The sequence below is a fragment of the Mytilus galloprovincialis genome, chromosome 4 (genome assembly GCF_965363235.1).
Source record: "Mytilus galloprovincialis chromosome 4, xbMytGall1.hap1.1, whole genome shotgun sequence".
Lineage (NCBI taxonomy): Eukaryota > Metazoa > Mollusca > Bivalvia > Mytilida > Mytilidae > Mytilus > Mytilus galloprovincialis.
Window position 1 is genome coordinate 81,565,534 of NC_134841.1, and position 21,378 is coordinate 81,586,911.

Genomic DNA, 21,378 nt, shown 5'->3' on the forward strand with positions numbered 1-21,378 from the left:
ATCATCTGTGATAAATTACTGAGTATCTATAGAAAGCCTAGTGCACATAACACCAGTTTGTCTACAAAGCACTTTAAATTAATATTTTGTTTGAAGTGTTTTATGTATATATTTATATCAATTTTTAAAAAAATGTTGTTTTTTTAAAAACCTTTAAATTATTTCAAATGGAGGAAAGAGCAGTTTATTTTTTTTCTAGATGTGTTATCAATCATACTAGAATACATGTAACACATGAGTATCTTCTTAAAAAGAAGTTCAGCCAAAATTTATAAAATCAGATTGCGAGTATACTATGTAACATGTTTTAATCAATTGTATTGACTTTGCCGATATTTGTAGAAAGCATTTTACTGTCATTAGTTCCGTTGATTTCTGGAGTTGTTTAGAGTCATTAAATGAGTCAAAAATCCTAAACCTAAAATGACTATGTCCTACTGGTTGAGATCATGAAATGTCATTTGATTGGAGCATACATTGTGTTGTCAATGACTAACACACTAAATTAGATTTCTACTTAAATGCCTTCGAGGAAACAGTCCATAGGAAGTCATGTAACCTAATTATATATAACTGGACACATTATTTTGTATCTTGGCTAACACAATGCTCTTTAGGACTCCAATATCATGTGGTTAGCAGAAAAGCAGGAAATTTATATTTCAGGGCTTTGTTTGACAATGTGACTTTTCTGTAACCAAAACATTCTGTAAAGCTGGTTGCATTTTAGAAATGAAGAAATATTTACAAAAATGGCTCACATTAAAACTTATTTTCATTAAAAGTATATCAATTAGATAGAAAAAAAATCTATTTCAGAAAGAAACAAGGTTTACAGATATTGATGCTATCCCAGAAAGACAACAGTCATACAGAGCTGGTAAGTTTGAAATGAAGTTGTGTTCTTTTCATTGATATCAAGATTTAGGTATTTGACAGCATAAATGTAGATGAGTTATTTCCCTTGATGTCAAGGTAACTTTGCCAAGGTTTGGGTACCAGTAACCATTCTTACATGTTCATCAACATAAATTTAGATGAGTTATTTCCCTTGGCATCTGGGTAACATTTCTAAGGTTTGGGTACCAGTAACCATTCCTTAAACATAAATATAGATGAGTTGTTTCCCTTGACATCCAGTTAACTTTGCTAAGGTCTGACAATTGCAACTAGTCAACATTCTTATGGCAGAATAAATGTAGATGAGTTATTTTCCTTGACATCCAGCTAGTTTTTCTAAGGTTTGGTTACCAGTCACCATTCTGTGTTAACATAAATGTAGTTCCCTTATCATCCAGGGAACTTTGCTTAGGTTTGTTTACCAATCACCATGTTTGTAAGCATTGATGATCATTTTCTGTTCCTCCTGGTAACTCTGAAAATGTTTGGTTACCAGTTACCATCTTTACTATTAAACGAGAAGACCTCATTTTGTGTGTCGCTTCTCTTCCTTCCATAATAAATCAATCATCATGCCTCTGTTTCCTATAGGTAACATGCATAGTCGCATTTGTCATCTATTCTTATGATTATTCAGCTTGAGTTATATTGGGAGAAAAACGACAAAAAAGGAGTCTGGATATGATTCCGTCATCCGACTGTCTTTTAGTCCTAAATACGACTTCCGGTTTGAAACCGTGCACAAATACAACCGATCGAGGATGGATAACAAAAAAATGAAAAATAAATAAGCCAATCAGATTGTTCTTCATATCATGGTGTTTAGATCACAAGAACCACAACTAATATACGTCCTTATAGGGGACAATTATTTTTCGCGTTCATCAACATGTAAACTACGATTATACTGCTTTAATATATATAGAGAGACTCTCTGTATTATCTTCTATTTTCTTTTTTTACTACTTTAGGGGTCATACCAGTTGCATATATATTAAAATAAGTAAAAAATGCTCAACTTCATCTAAAACTACCTCGATCGAAACTTTAACCTGAAGCGGGACAGACGGACGGACGTACGAACGAACGCACGGATGCACAGACTAGAAAACATAATGCTCATAAATGGGGCATAAAAATTTATTGTTGAAAGGGAAAATAGTGATTTGGCAAATATGAAAGTAAGGTAGAGATTAGAGGGAGGCAGGACCTTTTTCGGGGCGTCGGGATCGGGTGATTTTAAGCTCGGGATTTGGGAATTGATCCTTACAGGATCCGGATATATTTTTGATTTCAGGATATGAATTTCTTTAAATTCTGCATCTCGAGATTTCGTGATCAGGACCCCTCCGACCACCCCTCAAATTAGCCTTAGTCGTTCTTAGTCATTTATACAAGAATCATTTCCTACCATTGGCATGTTAATAAGGCTCTCAAAAGAAAAAGCACTGATGGATTGTCCTTGAAGCATATTTTATTAGACTTATAATGGTCTATATATAAGCAATTACATTTATTTGATGTTAACGAAAATAATTGGATTTAACAGAAAGGAAACAAATATCAGACTTTGGAAAAAGGGAGAGGGTTTTTGATACCTTTCATGAAATTCTCCATACATAATATCTTTTACAAAAAATCATCCTACATCAGTTCACAAGCTGTATATGCCAGCGATTTCGCGGGTGTGTTCTAGTATATACTTATGTCAGCATGGTCAACATTCTTTAACACACATTTGGCATACAAAGCCTTACTTTCTATTCCTATGTGTTTTTTGGTTAATTCTTGTTAGAACTGATTTCTTGTAAGCAATAGATTTGATATTACAATTTTTGCTAAATTATCAAATTTGTCCTTGCAATTGAAAGTATCACATCAGAACGCATAAAACTATTCAAATGAAAATTGCTCTTTAGTGATTTTTAGTGATTCACTTTGAGACATCTTTCCATATATATTCCTCAGATATGAAAAGAAAGGGTTAAAAATCTGAGTGATATATCTCCGAATCATTAGCACTTTCAATTAACATCAACAAGATTTGTATGGATTATGTTGCGCTTATTTTGCTGCAAGATCACTAAGTCTTCAGCAACATTATCAAAAATATTTCAAATTCACTTATAACAAGCACATCATGCACATCCATTTTAGACTGCATGTTCTTGGAAAATTTAAAGTTAATTCTTCTTACACCAATTTTATTGATATCTTATATTATTATATTATTACTGTTGTCATAGCAACATCAAACTGGATTCTTCAACCTCACCCATCTGTAACAGAGGAGAAAGGTAAGACATACCTGCAATCAAAAGTGCAAACAATTACCTACAGGTGCAGCGCTTCAGCTAAATGATGGCCTTAATGCTTATATAGAACATACATTTTCCCAACTTAAAGCTTTTTGCCCGTTACATACCTTTACACTTGCAAGCACAGGTGTCAAAATGCTGTAATACATGTAAGTTCAGTGTTTCAGATAAATTATCTTAGTTTTGCTCAACAAGAACCTGTATTTTCCTTTCACAAAAAAATTATCTTTTAATTAAAAAAAAGAATGAAGGAAGAGGTATATAATTATAAACAGAAATACTGTGCCCACAGCTGTTTTGGTGTGTGATGCATTTCCCAGATGATCTAAAGTCATAGGCTTTCTGGCTGTTTTGATTTGAGTGCCTATAATGAGTCTTATGTTGATGGAAAAGCTTGGCTGGCCTACAAAATTACAAGCCTGGTGTCTTTGAAGAGTTTTTAGAAGACAGCAACACTTTTGCTGTTTGGATTGTGAGCCCCATTTTCAAAATTTGTCCACATTGAGATCCAAGGATCCAAAATTTAACATTGTTTGATTTCAACAAAAATTGAATGTATGGGGTTCTTTGATATAAACTATGTAATTAGATTTTTGGAATTTGGGCCCTGTTATCTAATTGGGCTGCTTTGACGTCCAAAGGGTCCAAAATTAAACATGTTTTGTTTGATTTCATCCAAAATCTATTCTTGGGGTTCTTTGATATGCTGAACTTATTCAAATCATGTACTTAGATTTGGGATATTGGACCATAATAGATAAATGTCCAGTTTCAAATTTGTGAGTTTTTAGACCACATTCATTCTGTGTCAGAAACCTATACTATGTCACATATTTAATCACGATCCAAATTAAGAGATGCTTTTTACAATTAATAGAAATTGTAAGAAGATTCATATTTTAAAAGAGATACAGAATACATTCTGTTTTAAGAAAGGAAATTATTTAAAAAAATAATTTGGAATTTATTGTTATGATTTAGATAGTTTGAAAGGTAAGTTTTATAGATATTTTTAATACCATTTTATTTTCTCATAAAATTCATGCAAAATGACATCAAGACTAACAATATATTTTGCTTTTTCTTTTAATTAATGTCATATAAAGCACTAAAAATGATAATAGACATTGCATTGACATAATTCAACCTTTAAGCTTTCAATCGTTAATTGATAGAATCATTGTAATATTACAAAACATCAAATTTCAATACAACAGTCGGCATTATAATGTAGTACAAATCAGTTTAAATGCAGACGATAGGAGACTTTATTTGCAAGGTTTATAATATCTATCAGCATACCCCACTATAATGCATTCTGTGAAGGTCTGTGTCTTCTGTAGGAATTTAATTAGGCTGTACAGGTTTGGGTTGGCGCTCTGCACTTTCTTCTTTATTTTGTTGTGTCATCCTTTTTAGATGGTTGGTTGTTCGGGGTCCTTCTGTCTGGAAGTGGTTCCATTAGAATCTGGGGTCTTCAACTCAATACTCTATCACATAGTGTGTATAAAATGAGTGTCCTGGACGTTGTTAATGTCTTCCAATACAGTACTTTTAGCCAAACATCTTTAACTGAGTGGTAGGCCCCGCTACTTTCTAACTACTGGGTTGAGTTCAATATCATAGCAGCTATGTAATGCTACATAGATTTTGACTATTGAACGTGTAGCTATAGACTAGTTGTTACATAGAGAATGAAAGCAGCTACGTAGCCGCTACATGGCTGCTACGATATTGAACTCAACCCTGTTAGTTGAGTTATGTCATCTTTCTCCTAGTAGTAGGTTTGACGTCTGCATTTCTGTACATTTCTCCATATACGTTGGGTGAGTTCGAAGAAACAACCCTAAACTATTACCCATGAGAAAACTGTACATGCTACATTCTTGGTGGCTGTCTCATTATTGATAAAAACTGTCAGGTTTGAGTTTAAGTTGGTGTGGTTATGTTATGTTTGATTTGACTGATGAAATGTATATAAACAATCTCCAATCTCCATAGTAGTAAGCTAAATACAAGTGGGTACATGGATCAATCAACCATAGCAGGAATGGTGTCAACTGGTGAAATAGAGTCAGACAAGAGTAGAAGGTCCATCACAGTCAATGACTTATTATTTTTGATTAATTTTAAATAGTGATTTTTGGTTATATATAATGATTAGAAAATATCAAATGGTATTATTCAACAAGAAAATATTAAATGGTGTACAATAAACTTCTATATTTGTTTAGATATTTTTTCACAAGAAAATAAGTATGTGAATAACAGAATCCTAATTTTATTTATATTAAAGTATTTCACAAATTCATTTTACTAAATAATGGTATAATTACAAGTAGGAAATAACTTGTATTTTATTAAAAAAAAACATTTTGATATCTTAATAAAGACATTAAATAATTTTTTATAGTTAACAGGTGAATTACTGGTACACATAATCAGAAAAATTTATAAACAAACTTTTATTACAACATATCCTCCAATGTTTATAAAGGCATGTAATTAAAAGTGGGAGAAACAGGATGTCACTAAATAATACACTTTTGGCTGTTCTTATGCCTTTACAAAATAGGTTTTCCTAATGAAGGTTTGTCCAGATGATCCCATTGATGGCAGTGAATGTGGTATATTTTACTTGGCTTTATACAGTTATATTAATATTTTCAGTGGAAAATATATTAATGAGTCTTTTCTAGGATTTTTGTTGCTGTTCAGTCTCACTCATATTTCTGTTATATGCAAGACAGCGATATGTGTTACTATATGGCATTTAACAACATGCTATTTATTCTGTTTGGTGAAAATGCAGGAGAAATCTTTTCCTGAAGTGGTCCACGTAGATTGTAGATGGCCAAATGGTGTGGAAGACCCCATGAATAATCTTTGAAAGGGAAGTGATTGGTTTTCAAATATGTCTGAATGAGGTTTAAACATTTTATTTTTCATCATTACTCATGATGAGGTCACATAAAAAGAGATGCTGACCGAGCCCATTCATTATAATCGTTGAATTTCTTGAATAACTCTGGCTGAATGAATACAACTTGATACCTGCAATATATTTGCCTATTAGCTAGGGAATATTTAACAGCCATCATTTGTTTATGAAATGGTTTATATTGCTTTATTTCAGCAACAAGAACTGAGTTTGATGTGGAAGAAGGAAGAGCAGAAGAAAGGAAGAGATTGTAAGTTTTTCGCACAATCATTTACATTGTAGATTGCATTTCTCAAAAATAATGAACTTATATGTACATGAAATTACAGTACATGATTATAATGACATAATAAAATACATCTGTTTTGCAAATTTAACCAGATTACTGTAAACCAACTTATTTTGACAGATATTTGATTCTCATTTCGTTAAAGATTTCGAGTAGAATTAATTCAAATCATTTTTATTAACCGGATTTTTGTGACATAAATGTTGGTTATTGATTTGGGGATGTATGGTGGGCTTTTTGTGACAAAAATGTTGGTTATTGATTTGAGGATGGCCGGGTGGGTGGCTGGGCGGCAGACAAATGTTGTCTGTGCATTTACTAATCAACCATTCAACCAAAGCTTTTAAAATTTTAATATGTTGTTACTAACAACAAAATGGAGGTCAAGTTTAAAAATGATGATTTTTACTTTTACCGTTCCAGAGTTATGGTTCTTGAAAGATTGAAAACTGGTGTTTCCAGTTGTGTCCATGCATTTACTCATGAACTATTTAACCAAAGCTTTTGAAATTTTAATATGTTGTTCCTGATGACAAAATGGAGGTCAAGTTCAATAATGACAATTTTGACTTATACCGTTAAGGAGTTATGGTTCTTGAAAGATTGAAAAATGGTGTTTCCAGTCGTGTCCGTGTATTTACTTATGAACTGTTCAACCTAAGCTTTTCAAATTTAGATAATTATGTTGTTCTGGTTGACATAATTGAGGTCAAGTTCAAAAATGGTGATTTTCACTTTTTCTGTTCCGGAGTTATGGTTCTTGAAAGATTGAAAAATTGTGTTTCCAGTCATGTTGTTACATTTACTCAGTAAACATTCGTCAAAAGTTTTTTAAATTTTAGTATGTTGTTAATGATGACAAAATGGAGGTCACATTTGATATTGACAATTTTCACATTCACTGTTCAGCAGAACTTTGTGGTTCTTGTACATGTGATATTGAAAAATGCCAGGACACAAATAAATGTAAATAAGTCTGGTTTGCTGTCGCTCTGACAGCCTCTTGTTTATCATGATTTTCCAATTTTCTGGTTGTTTTTATATAAGGGCAGACCCAAGATTCACATATTTACAAAAATTTATATTTTTATGATATTTTTCTCCTTTGGAAAATATTTAAAATGCTTGCCAAAAAAATTGTTGGTTTCAGTTTATGATTTTAAAAAGTTAAGGTCAATCAATAGTGAGTTTTATTTTGTTTCTTTGATATTTCTAAAATTTAATTTAAAGACACTGCTTCGCCCATGTCACCGGTTAGGTCATGTGATTGTTTTTTATGAGGTATACAGAGGAAACAAAATAGAGGGTTTTTGGTAATGACAATAATTTTGAATTGCAATAGTTCACCTACCTATTCATCAAATCGTTTACACAAGTACTCTCTTTTACCATGTTTACATGCAAAAAGTATATGACTCTCCTAACATGGTTCATCAGATCATTGTACAATCATAAAAGAAACATGCAACCATTTTATATTGTACAGGTACATTGCCTCCACTTGGATGGTTTATTTTAATCATTTGAACACACCAAGTTGAAAATATTGTTTTCTGCTACTTGTAACCAAAGAATCTATAATTTATAACATAAACAAGTATGAGGTCCATTTTCACTGAACTAGTACACATGTTATTGAGAGGCCAGCTGAGGCTCACCTCCATGTGCAGGATTTTCTCGCTATGTTAAAGACCCATTGGTGGCCTTGAGTTGTTATCTACTCTTTATTCAGGTTGTAGTCTCTTCGACATATTCCCCATTTGATTTTCCATTCTAAATTTTATTGTGTGACAATATATTAAGTTTGTTGTTTATTATTTTTTCAGTGAGTGTGCTAATTGTTTTGGAGACAGATTTCCGCGTGTTGTTCGCTATTTAAATTCACTGACACTTCAGAAGTTTTTGATTCTTGTCACCATAGCAACAGTGATAATTGGGTTAATTCTTTTTGTTGGCATATTTCCAGCAAGTTTTGTTTATGTTGAGTACCATGAGGTAAGTAATATTATATTTATGTCGAAACTATGTGTTTTCACAGTAGAAACAATGTTATTTACTCAATCCCGCTTAAAAAAAATGTACCACCTCCAATAATTTCTGGCATTATGGCATGGGTCATGTAATATAACTTATATTCTGAATGAAGTGAACCTTTCATGAAGCTTTATTTTTGACTTTTAAAAAAGAAAACTTTTTTCAACAAAATGGAAATCTTGTAAATCTTTTCATCCTAAAACAATGAAAATGTCTTTGATCTTCAGTTTCTTAATTTGGGACTTTTGTATTTGACTTTTTTCTTTAAATCCCCATGGTTTCTTCTTGATAACAACTGTCTATGTCATGTATGTAGATCATTTATAAAGTTGTGTATACTGATACACAAGTTATGTCAATTTTCAGGAAACTTGAAATTGTATTACAATATAACTTAAAATCATAAAGACAGATACTTCATTCAATTCTTCAAACTACCTTGCATCACCAGCAGTTGTAGCTTTCATTTCATCATGATGTCTATTCTTACTTGTATACCAGTGCAAAATTGATTCATAGTTTCTTTGGACACTTTCATGCATTGTAGTTAAATTTTCATATTAGAGACATCTAATAATAATTCAAAAAGTAAGACAGATGAGACATTTTAGTGAATGCACTCTTGCTTTGTAATGGTTTTATGGCTTTTTAAACAATTGTAAAGTATACATATTGAAAATCAAGTTTAATTAGATGTTTATCTGGTACAATTGTTTAATCAAGATTCATTATTTATGCAACATTGGTTTCAGTATCTTAATTTGATTGGTCTGTGAAACTACTGATAATGTCATGTTGTAATAGTTGTTATCTTTCTTTTTTAGATGGCTTTGCTAAAAAACAAAGTAACAGGAACTGTGGACCGTGACACTGTCTATTTCACGGGATGTTATGTTCTAGGCCCTGATAAAGAATTTATACGCTATCCCAAGTATGGCAACACCATCTCTATGACAACAGATGTATTCACTATTGATAAACTGGAAATTACCATGTCTTTCCATCTTCAGTATTATATCAGGTAAAAATATATTTTGTGATTTGTTAAGCCATTTTTTACAAGGGTTATCTCCCATTTTGTTTGTTTTTTCTTTTATTGTAATGTCAAGTACGTTCTATGCAAAATCAAAATATAATAAAATATTTTTGCAAGTTATTCTTGTGAAGAATATATGAATCAATGAAATAGTATAGTAGGCTGAATAATATTTGCAGGCTTAGTTGCCCACAATGCCTGAAAATATCCATAGAACCTTGCACTTGTAAATAAGTCAGAAAAAAATTATGCTTATTACCACAAAAGTCAGTTCAAGTACAAATAAGGGTAGCATCACTTTTACAGTTCTTGAGTTATGTCCCTTTATAACATTATATGTAAGCAGGCAACATCAGACACACTTCCCATTTATTGTTTAATGCCCAGCCTAGGCGCATTGTGTTTTTCTGTTTGTTCATCCATCTGTTCCCTTCAGGCTTCAGGTTAAAGTTTTTGGTTAAGGTAATTTTAATGAATTTGAAGTCCAATCAACTTGAAACTTTGTACACATGTTCCCATTGATATGATCTTTCTAATTTTAATGCCAAATTAGAGTTTTGACCCAAGTTTTTTACCTTCCACTGTACATAGAAAATGATAGTGCAAGTGTGGCATCTGTGTACTTTAGACAAATTCTTGTTTAAATAAAGATTAACACTGACCAATGCTGTATTGATTTCAATATGACATTATTCCATACATGATATTATTTATCATTCAGCATTGTTGTTTGTGTGTATGTAATGTATGTATGTTTTTGTCATGAATTCTCTTTGCCTTGTTACAGGAGTAGCGAGCTTGGGGATCTCCACAGACAGTATGAGCAAGATTATAACGGAGTATTGCGAAATGTTGCTAGGAGTGAGATTAAGAACCATGTGGGCCAGTTTAGCCTTGATTACTTCAGACTTAACAGAACTAACCTGGAAAAATATATTTTAAATTTACTACAGGCCAGATTTGTGGGTAAGCTTAGTATATAAAATATCATACAGGCTTGAGGAACATAGTGAAAATCCAAATTTAGATATATGATATGTTGTAAATAAGGTGATGAAAATGACAATGAGGGGGTAAAATGATTGTTTGGTCTATAACTTTGATAACCACTCTAAATAGAGAAAATATGATGGGATAAAAAAATGTTCTACATGATGACTTTTTCAGGGTTTCCGCTGGCGGTCGCCATTTTCGCAATTTGTGAAAAAATAATAATTGTGGCGATAAAAAATCATCATTTGCGAAAGAATTTGGAGAAAGAAATATTTATAACGATTTATTTCCCCCATCTTGTTTATTTACTTTTTTTTTTAGTTTATCGGACTTTACCCGATCAGACAATACTCGGGGAGTAAGGGGAAGTAGGTGGGGGGGGGGGGTGTAAAAAAAAGGTAAATTTCAAACGAAAAATATATTTATGTTACTTGGCGAAAAAAATAATCAAGTGGCAAAAAATATATTGTTTTGGCGAAAGAGGTGGCGAAAAAAATAATTGACCCAGGGGAAACCCTGCTTCTACCTATTGTCCATTTATGTCAAAAAGGTCCAGACAACTTCTTATAGGAGTTATTGTCCTTAAATGACAAATTTTACCTCATTTTTAGCTCACCGGTCTTGAATGGACAAGAGGGCTTATGCCATCACTTGGCGTCCATCGTCGTCCATCGTCTGTCGTCTGTCGTCGTCTGTCGTCGTAAACTATTTCAAGAATTTTCTCCTCTGAAACTACTGGGCCAAATACTTTCAAACTTTAACTACATGTCCCTTAGGGTATCTAATTTATAAATTGTATCCGAAGTTTTGATCTATCAACAAACATGGTCGCCATTGCTAAAAATAGAACATAGGGGTCAAATGCAGTTTTTGGCTTATAACTCAAAAACCAAAGCATTTAGAGCAAATCTGACATGGGGTAATATTGTTTATCAGGTCAAGATCTATCTGCCCTGAAATTTTCAGATGAATCAGACAACCTGTTGTTGGGTTGCTGCCCCTGAATTGGTAATTTTAAGGAAATTTTGCTGTTTATGGTTATTATCTTGAATATTATTATAGATAGAGATAAACTGTAAACAGGAATAATGTTCAGCAAAGTAAGATTTACAAATAAGTCAACATGACGGAAATGGTCAGTTGACCCCTTTAGGAGTTATTGCCCTTTATAGTCAATTTTTAACCATTTTTCGTAAATCTTAGTAATCTTTTACAAAAATCTTCTCCTCTGAAACTACTGGGCCAAATACTTCCAAACTTTAATTGAATGTTCCTTAGGGTATCTAGTTTGTAAATTGTATCCGAAGTTATGATCTATCAACAAACATGGTCGCCATTGCTAAAAATAGAACATAGGGGTCAAATGCAGTTTTTGGCTTATAACTCAAAAACCAAAGCATTTAGAGCAAATCTGACGTGGGTAATATTGTTTATCAAGTCAAGATCTATCTGCCCTGAAATTTTCAGATGAATCAGACAAAAGAAGAGGGACGAAAGATACCAAAGGGACAGTCAAACTCATAAATCTAAAACAAACTGACAACTCCATGGCTAAAAATGAAAAAGACAAACAGAAAAACAATAGTACACACGACACAACATAGAAAACTAAAGAATAAACAACACGAACCCCACCAAAAACTAGGGGTGATCTCAGGTGCTCCGGAAGGGTAAGCAGATCCTGCTCCACATGTGGCACCCGTCGTGTTGCTTATGTGATTACAAATCCGGTAAATAGTCTAATTCGGTAGGTCATATTCATGAAAGGGAAGGGGATTGTAGTTACGACGTAAGGAACATATCCGATATCATTTGTGAAACGGTTATTCCATAACGGTCAACCAACTGGTGATGGCGTCCGTAAAATTTACGAAGGGATGATTTCAACTTCACTATTTTGAACTCTTGGTTTAATAGCTTCCTTGTGAGCAGCACACCTCTATCAAGAAAATCATGATAGGAAATGCAAGCACGGGAATATCGTATCACTTGGGAGATATATATCCCGTATGCAGGTGCTGCTGGAATGTTGCTACTTAGAAATGGAAAGTTCACAATTGGAAAGCTGAAATCATCTCTTTTGTCGTAAAGTTTTGTTTTCAACCGACCCTCATTGTCAATTTCTAGATGTAAGTCAAGATATGAAGCCGACTTAATTGTATCTGTAGTAACCTGTTGTTGGGTTGATGCCCCTGAATTGGTAATTTTATTGAAATTTTGCTGTTTTTGGTTATTATCTTGAATATTATTATAGATAGAGATAAACTGTAAACAGGAATAATGTTCAGCAAAGTAAGATTTACAAATAAGTCAACATGACGGAAATGGTCAGTTGACCCCTTTAGGAGTTATTGCCCTTTATAGTCAATTTTTAACCATTTTTTGTAAATCTTAGTAATCTTTTACCAAAATCTTCTCCTCTGAAACTACTGGGCCAAATACTTCCAAACTTTAACTGAATGTCCCTTGGGGTATCTAGTTTGTAAATTGTATCCGAAGTTGTGATCTATCAACAAACATGGTCGCCATTGCTAAAAATAGAACATAGGGGTCAAATGCAGTTTTTGGCTTATAACTCAAAAACCAAAGCATTTAAACAAATCTGACATGGGATAATATTGTTTATCAGGTCAAGATCTATCTGCCCTGAAATTATCAGATGAATCAGACAACCTGTTGTTGGGTTACTGCCCCTGAATGAGTAATTTTAAAGAAATTTTGCTGTTTTTGGTTATTATCTTGAATATTATTATAGATAGAGATAAACTGTAAACAGCAATAATGTTCAGCAAAGTAAGATTTACAAATAAGTCAACATGACGGAAATGGTCAGTTGACCCCTTTAGGAGTTATTGCCCTTTATAGTCAATGTTTAACCATTTTTCGTAAATCTTAGTAATCTTTTACAAAAATCTTCTCCTCTGAAACTACTGGGCCAAATACTTTCAAACTTTAACTGAATGTTCCTTAGGGTATCTAGTTTGTAAATTGTATCCGAAGTTATGATCTATCAACAAACATGGTCACCATTGCTAAAAATAGAACATAGGGGTCAAATGCAGTTTTTGGCTTATAACTCAAAAACCAAAGCATTTAGAGCAAATCTGACGTGGGTAATATTGCTTATCAGGTCAAGATCTATCTGCCCTGAAATTTTCAGATGAACCAGACAACCTGTTGTTGGGTTGCTGCCCCTGAATTGATAATTTTAAGGAAATTTTGCTGTTTTTGTTTATTATCTTGAATATAATTATAGATAGAAATAAACTGTAAACAGCAATAATGTTCAGCAAAGTAAGATCTTCAATTAAGTCAAATTGACCAAAATTGTCAATTGACCACTTAAGGAGTTATTGCCCTTTAAAGACTTTTTTCACAATTTGTTCATCATGTTGACTTACTTTAAAAAATCTTCTCCTTTGAAACTGCTGTATCAATTTCAGCCAAACTTAGGCTAAATGAGTTTCAGAGTATCTAGTATAAATTTTATATTTTATTTCCTTGTATGTCAAGAAACATAGCTCCTATGGCTAAAATAGAACATAGGAGAAAATGATTATTTTTTTTGGCTTTTGAAGAAAATAATACGATCCAAAAAACATTTAAATAAATTGAAAAGCCAAAATAATCATTGATGAGAGATTTAACCAAAAGAATTAAGGTGAGCGATTCAGGCTCTTGAGAGCCTCTTGTTTTCATTATTTTCCTATTATCTTGAACAATCATGAAAGATATACTGAACCTTTCTCTTTCAAAAATGATCAGCAAGACAATGTCCAAAAATAAGTCAAACATGACGGAAATCTTCAGTAGAATTCTTAATAGAGTTGTCCTCTAATGATGATTTTTATACCATTTTTGGGGGCTTTTTGACTAATTTCTTTAAAATCTTAATAGAAAGGTATAAACTTTAAAAGAAAAAATGATCAGCAAGACAAGATCTACAAACACGTCAGCTCAACAGAAATCTATTTATTGACTACTCATTGATTTTATTGCCTCTATTTTTTACCCAATTATTCCTCTATTTTCAATTTACAGGTGATTGTTGTAAAAGCTGCTGCCCAAGCAGTTGTACAAACAACACAGTTTGTGCCACATGTCTCCCTGCAGATAAATGTCACCCAGGTTACCATGTAGATATCAAATATTTCCAGTTAACACAGATATCAATCCCAAGTGAAGTGTCAAATTTGTTTGTTCAACAGCTGGTTTTACAGGTAAGCATGCAATAATTGATCTCTGTAGGTTTTTTTTAGGTATATAGAGCTCAAAGATAACAAATACCTTTTATTTTTTTATTACTACCAGAATAAATTAAAAATTAGATCTGGGGACAAATTAGATTTTTGATTTATCTCCCCTTGATTGTTTTTCAATTTGTAAAACTTTATTTTGAAATTATGATATTACAGTCATTCTTGTAACAATTGTATAAAAAAAACCAGATCTAAACAGAAAAACCATTCCTAAAGTACTTGATATTTAAGTAGTATACACTTATTCAATTTGTGTTTTGTTCCTCACATATGTAATTTTACAATTTTGTTTTAACAAATTTTGTATGCAGTTGCATCATGGACTTGGAGTGTGTCATAAACATTCAGGTCCTTATGATCTTGACTTTCACCATTGACTCCTATGATAGTAAAACCAGTTTGTGTATGGCTCATAAAAATTGTACCATAACACTTAGGATAATCAAAATTAGTATGCAGTTGCATCATTGATAAGAAATATGTCACATACAAACTTCAGATCACTCTGACCTTGACTTTAACCACTTTGATAGTAAAACCTTGTTCTATTTGTATCTGGCTCATATCTTTTGAACAGTAAAGTTATGTGAACAAAACTTGGAAAGCAATGGCTTCATGTGCCTGGGATCAGATGTGTCATATACCAAAGTCAGGTTATTCTGACTTTTAACCCTTCATGATAGTAAAATCTTGTCTGTTTTGTGTCCTGCTATACCATATATAACTTTTGTACCATTGAACTTAGGACAACCAAACTTAGTATGTAGTTTCGGTTAAGGCTTGAGATGTGTCTTATGTGTCACATTGAACTTGAATTTGACCTTTGACCACTATGATAGTAAAACATGGTCTTATTTGTGTTTGTGTTTGTACTGTAGCACTTATACCAGGGTTTCTGTTGGCCATCGCCAAATTCGTATTTTGCAAAAGAAGTAAAATTGTTGTGATGAAAAAACATGAATGCTGAAAGAATTTGGCAGTGTAGAATATGATTACAGAAGGCACCAATGATTTAAGTTTGCTATATAATTCATTTTACCTCGATACCTCTCATGGCTTTTTCAAACCGCTCCATACTAAACAGGACAACAGGCTGAATACAGTTACAACTGGTCTAATTTCTGTTGATAGAGGTTTAATAATTGCTATTTCCTGTTTTTGTATACACACAAGTATTTCAAATATGTATGTTGCATGAAATAAAGGGAGATCAAATGTCTCAAATCTTATATACTGTGTATTTGAAGGAAAACTACACCAAAGGTAACTGTGTTCAGTTGTTTGTCCTGTTTAGTGTGTAGCTGTTTGAAAAAGCCATGACTGGTACTGAAGCATTATGAAGAATATTGCAATCTTAGATCATTAGTGCTTTCCGTTATCATATAAATACAAACACTTACAACTTCTTATTGTCTATGTGGCTCATTGTGTATCATGTTGTCTTTATCAAAGTGTCAGCGTTTTACGTTTCCACAAATTGGCACTACGTTCCCGCATTAAAATTCCTACGTTTCCGCATTTTTGTAGTACTCTATTCCGCATTATTTTTACATTGATTTTGTGAAAGGTTATTTATGTTTCCGCATTTTTATTTTTAATGTATGCCTCTTCAAATTGCCAGGTAAACATGGAGCGTTTTTTTTTCTTTGGTAGTGTTTGGTGTTTAACGCTACTTAAAACATTATTGAGTTATTCTATCATTGTTATTATCATTATCATTTTTACGGACAGTTGCTAATGCTGATTAAGACCGAATTGTGATCTAAGTTGTTGTTTGGATCTTCTGCAAATGTTCATAAAATAAATATACTTGGGTGACGTGCATAGAACTGGGAGTTAACATGAGAATGAAACAATTCCGCTGCAGTTGTAGTTCTTTTGGCTTCTGTGTCGGGATGAGATGCCCATATTTGCGGTGGAAACATAGAATCAGCGGCAATGTAGTTTTCTATGATGTAGTCAGCAAATTTCAAACATTTTTTGTTTGGTGGAGTAACTGCCATAATATCCTTTATTAAACAATCCTTAATCTCCTCTGGTGATAATAATGCAAGTCCAAAATACTGGTTGAGCCATTTCCCTACTTCACTTGACCTTTCTTTATATTCGGTACTTAGTCCAATAGTTTGTATTCTAGGCAACCAACTTTGACCGAGATGGAATCTGCAGCAGCTTCTATCTGCATTAGTAAAGATTATTCTTACAGCATTTTGCATGGTCTGTTCAAAGTCAATATGTATTGATTTCATAGAGAAACGCATATGGGGTGAATTTCACATGGTGACTTTAAGTGTACTCACAATGCTAAATCTGAATATAATCTACATGTTGTCGGAATTATATTGTCATAATTAAATACAAATCAAGAAAAAAAACTATGATAAAATAAAGTCTTATTTGTCATTACATTGTATTATCATTTTGTACAGGTGAAATACAGGTAAAAATGTGCAAACATAATATCTATTTTTTTTGGAAAAGTAAATTGTAATGCACGAAAACGGAAATGTAAAACTGGATTTTGCGGAAACGTAATATGCTCCAAAATGTGATAAGTTCGTTGCTAAAACCCAATTAGTGCGGGAAGGCAGATCAAAACCCAGAAGTCTGTTACCAATCTACAATGTGTAAATTAAATTTTTCAATTTTTTCCTTTTACAAAAATGTACTTCTTTTTGAATGTCATCAATTTCAAAATTATTAACCAATGTACTGTTGAAACATTTATTTGAAAACAAATTAACTAACTATTTTATATCATTTTTCTATACACGAATATATATATATAGGTGCTACAAGGTGAAGTCAAACTATTCATGACAAAAAATGAAAATTGTCTTTAAAAAAGTATATACATATACAGTTCTACAGTTCTTACGAAAGTTTTATTACTATTTGAATGTTAACACCCTGATAGTGTCACTTGATATATCTTTGCATCCGTTGCGGTACTATATTTAGGTCTTGTACATCCTATATAAAGTTGTCCTGTTGATGTAAAGGCAAGGGAGAATGGAAGGATTGTTGCATCATGGGTATTAAAATGAGTCAATAGTTCTCCTACATTGTTTAAAATGTGAAACACCTTAGTTACTACATCCACTACAATAACATTGTCTTTTGGTGATGTCACTATTCTGCTTGGTTTGAATGGTTTGTCCTTGTTGATATCTGTATGTCCTGTATATGAATTGATTATGCCCTCTCCCTGTCCTAAAACCACAACTCTACCTCTGTCAACATCTGGATCAGAATCAACAACATGTATATTCCCATTCATGGTACTGGTAATACTATCAGGGTAACTAAATATAGGTTGATTATGTTGATCATGTTCATACACAATCTCATGGTCTCCATTCTCAATCATCACAAACACAGCTCTTCTTCCTAGTTCATCATCGTTACCTCCTACAACTACTTTATTACCACTGGTAATGTGGATGGCTATAGAACCTAAAGGGGCCACATCATATACACTGTCTGTCAGTTTACCAGTGATAACACTGAGTTGTTGTAGTCTGGACCCCTCTATGGACAGGAGAAGATCATTAGATGGAAGTACTGCCATGCCATAGACATCAATGTTGAGAGAAGATATTGTCTTCAGATTATTTCCTTCTGGTTTTAGTTTCATTAACTTTTCATCTTTATTACAATTTATCCAGAATGACTTATCCGGACAAGAAATTATATCTGATACGGCAGAAAGTTCAGTTTGATATTCTGAAATAATATTTAGAGTAACAGTTAATTCTACCGGAGTGTCATCACTTTGTAGCACTCCAACAATAGCCTGATTGATCTCCCCTGGAAGAAATGTTGGAATGGAATTGTATGATGACTGGGTTTTCGGTACTAGTATCTCTATTGATTTCTCTATTCGGCTGACTTCACGGAAAAACTTGGCCATATCTGATGCCTTAATAAGATCTTCTGTTTCATTGTTTCGGTCCTCAATCTCTTTCATGGATCTTAATATGACATTGAGATCAGTGTCAATTGAATGTGTTATTGCTTTCTGATTTTCACTGACTTCATTTTTTAGCTCTTCTATGTATTTGTCAACTGCTTTCTTTAAAGCTTTCCCATGCTTTTGAATAGTTTGTATTACTTTAGTGTACTTGTCATTTTCACGAGACTTACATTGTTCCAAAAGTTCTTTTTTTGTAGCAAGTTTATCTCTGTTGGTCTGAATTTTACTTTGTCCTTTCTTTAGGCTTTCTATTTTTGTATTAAAACCCTCACTGATTTCGATTAAATCATGCTTTTTGTGAATTTTATCAATGCATATTTGACAAACAAGACTGTCACAGCTAGTGCAAAATAGACAGCATGATTGTCCAGAGTGATCTTTGCACTTAATGTTCGTAAAATCCAATTCATCAGAATGCACACCTACTTGCTTAATGTCAATAACCTTATGATTTTGTGCATTTTTAATTTTTGAATGTTTACTATCACTACAGTTAGTACACAATAATAAACCACAGTCTTCACATTTCCATTTAATTGTCTCATTTTCACACAAGTTACATTTTACTGGTACTTGACTTTTTCTTACTGATTGAGAGAACGCCATTTTTGACAGATTCTCAGTTTGTTTGATGACGTATTCTAATTCCTGATTTTTATCTAGGTATGACCTAACAAAGATATAAATTGCTATATTTGATGTTTACTTTACCTGACAAGAAAATACTAGATTATATTTAAATTTCATAGATTAAATCCAATTTGAATAGTTACCAAAAGGTACCAGGATTATAATTTAGTACGCCAGACGCGCGTTTCGTCTACATAACATTACGATAAACATATTTACATTTGTAAACATGGAAAGAATTGTGAAGAAGATTAATTATTTTCTTCAAACAAAGCATTTAAATACTTTATATACAAATGTACCAGTATGTAGGACATAGATAAACTAAATATTAACTATATGTAATAATTTGTTATATTGCCACATTTTAGACAATATATAATATATAGATATTCTTGACACAATCCAAAACTTAACTATTGTATGATTGCTTCTAGTAGTAATTGCCCTTAAATGATGATTGTTAAATAATTTTAAATTATTTCCGAGTGTTCTTGAATATTGATAGATTGGAGATGTAAACAGCAAAATTGGTCAGCAAAGGAGTAGGTTCGGTAAGGTCCTAAAATGGCCCCCTGTTTAAGCGTAAATTTCAATTTAGGATTTATTGACCAATATCACCAGAAATTATAGCTAATACAATGACTAGATCGGAAATAAGCCATTTTGTTGAAAATTTACGTTCTGCGTTTTATGATGACGTCACAAGTTGTACTCATATCGATTTTCCATGAAAAAATCAATAAAAATGGCTCAATTTCCATAGATTATTGGACAGGAAACATAGAGCGCATACGTCGACAACAAAGATCTTTTAAAATAATGTTTGTGAAGATATTTCACATGTCTTATTTGAATATTTAGTTTGTCGACGCCTGCGCTCCATGTTTCCTGGTCCTAAATATGGTTGAAATTCAGCCGATTTTGTCAAATTTTACCAAAATCTCATATTTTGACCTTTTTGGGATGTAAAAATCAACGTGTTAGAATTAAACTTTGACAAAAATAGTTCTATTTAACTTTCTCACATGTCTCTAAGTCATCTTGAAACATTTTTGTCTTGTAACATTGAACTTTATAATCAGGGCCAAATATGGCCCTTACCGATCCTACTCCTTTAGATCGCCAAGAATGTCTAATGAGGGAACTCGTTGAATGACTTATAATGATGAGTTATTACTAATTTTTGAGTTTTTGCATATTACCTTGCAAACTGAAATATATTGGTTTCAACTGTAAACAGTAAAAATTATCACGGAAATAAGATGTATAACAATAAACCATTGATGGAAACCAAAGTCTAACTCCTTATAGTTTTCTAGTTTTTCCCTATCTCAATTTCTTTACAGGTCATTGATTCCGATTCAAGCTCTCAGGAACCACTTGTCATTAAATTTATAGCTCATTGTTTAAGAGGGATAATTTACAGAGGTCAGGACAAACTATTGTCATCCAATTATTTTATGCAGATACATTATTTGCTTGTTAATATTAATTTTCTGTCTTCTTTATTTAATTAGGTCGAAGCTGAAAAGGAATTTTTGGTACAGACTCATTCACTGGTACAGAAAGAAACAGAAAAACTAACAAAGAAACTGAAAAATGAAGGTATTACAGTGACTTGACTGTTAGTGTTGCTCTCCACCAATTGCAACTCATTCAAAATTTTGAAAAAAATGATTTTTTTAAAGAATTTACTTCTGGATACTATTTAATGATCATAAACAAGCTTCTGTTCAAGTTTGGTAGAAATCCAGGATAGTTTAAGAAAGTTATTAAAATTTTAAAAACTTTAATCACAAAGTGAATGTTTTGTTTGCAGCAGAAAAACTAAGTCCCTTTATAAGTAAAATGCGGAAAAACAGCATATTTTTTTTTTTACAAAATTACTTATGGTTACTATCTTATGATAACTACCAAGCTTCTGTCCGAGTTTGGTAGAAATCCAGAATAGTTTAAGAAAGCTATTAAAATTTCAAAGACTTGAACCACACAGTGAATA

At 32.4% G+C, this 21,378-nt stretch overlaps 2 protein-coding genes across 2 annotated transcripts in view; one reads left to right on the forward strand and one right to left on the reverse strand.

Annotated features, from left to right (window-relative positions):
• The window catches only part of LOC143073761 (uncharacterized), a 30,542-nt gene that overhangs the window by 6,071 nt on the left and 3,093 nt on the right, over positions 1-21,378 (forward strand). The window contains exons 2-9 of the mRNA XM_076249516.1: positions 820-880; positions 3,147-3,197; positions 6,355-6,409; positions 8,275-8,443; positions 9,307-9,503; positions 10,306-10,484; positions 14,553-14,731; positions 20,897-20,984. Of these exons, the coding sequence (XP_076105631.1) occupies positions 820-880; positions 3,147-3,197; positions 6,355-6,409; positions 8,275-8,443; positions 9,307-9,503; positions 10,306-10,484; positions 14,553-14,731; positions 20,897-20,984 (979 nt within the window). The remainder of the gene's footprint in view (positions 1-819; positions 881-3,146; positions 3,198-6,354; positions 6,410-8,274; positions 8,444-9,306; positions 9,504-10,305; positions 10,485-14,552; positions 14,732-20,896; positions 20,985-21,378) is intronic.
• LOC143073115 (uncharacterized) lies at positions 17,634-19,369 on the reverse strand. The gene has a single exon (XM_076248439.1). It carries the CDS (start codon positions 19,350-19,352, stop codon positions 17,673-17,675), a length of 1,680 nt encoding a protein of 559 aa, XP_076104554.1. The 5' UTR covers positions 19,353-19,369; the 3' UTR covers positions 17,634-17,672.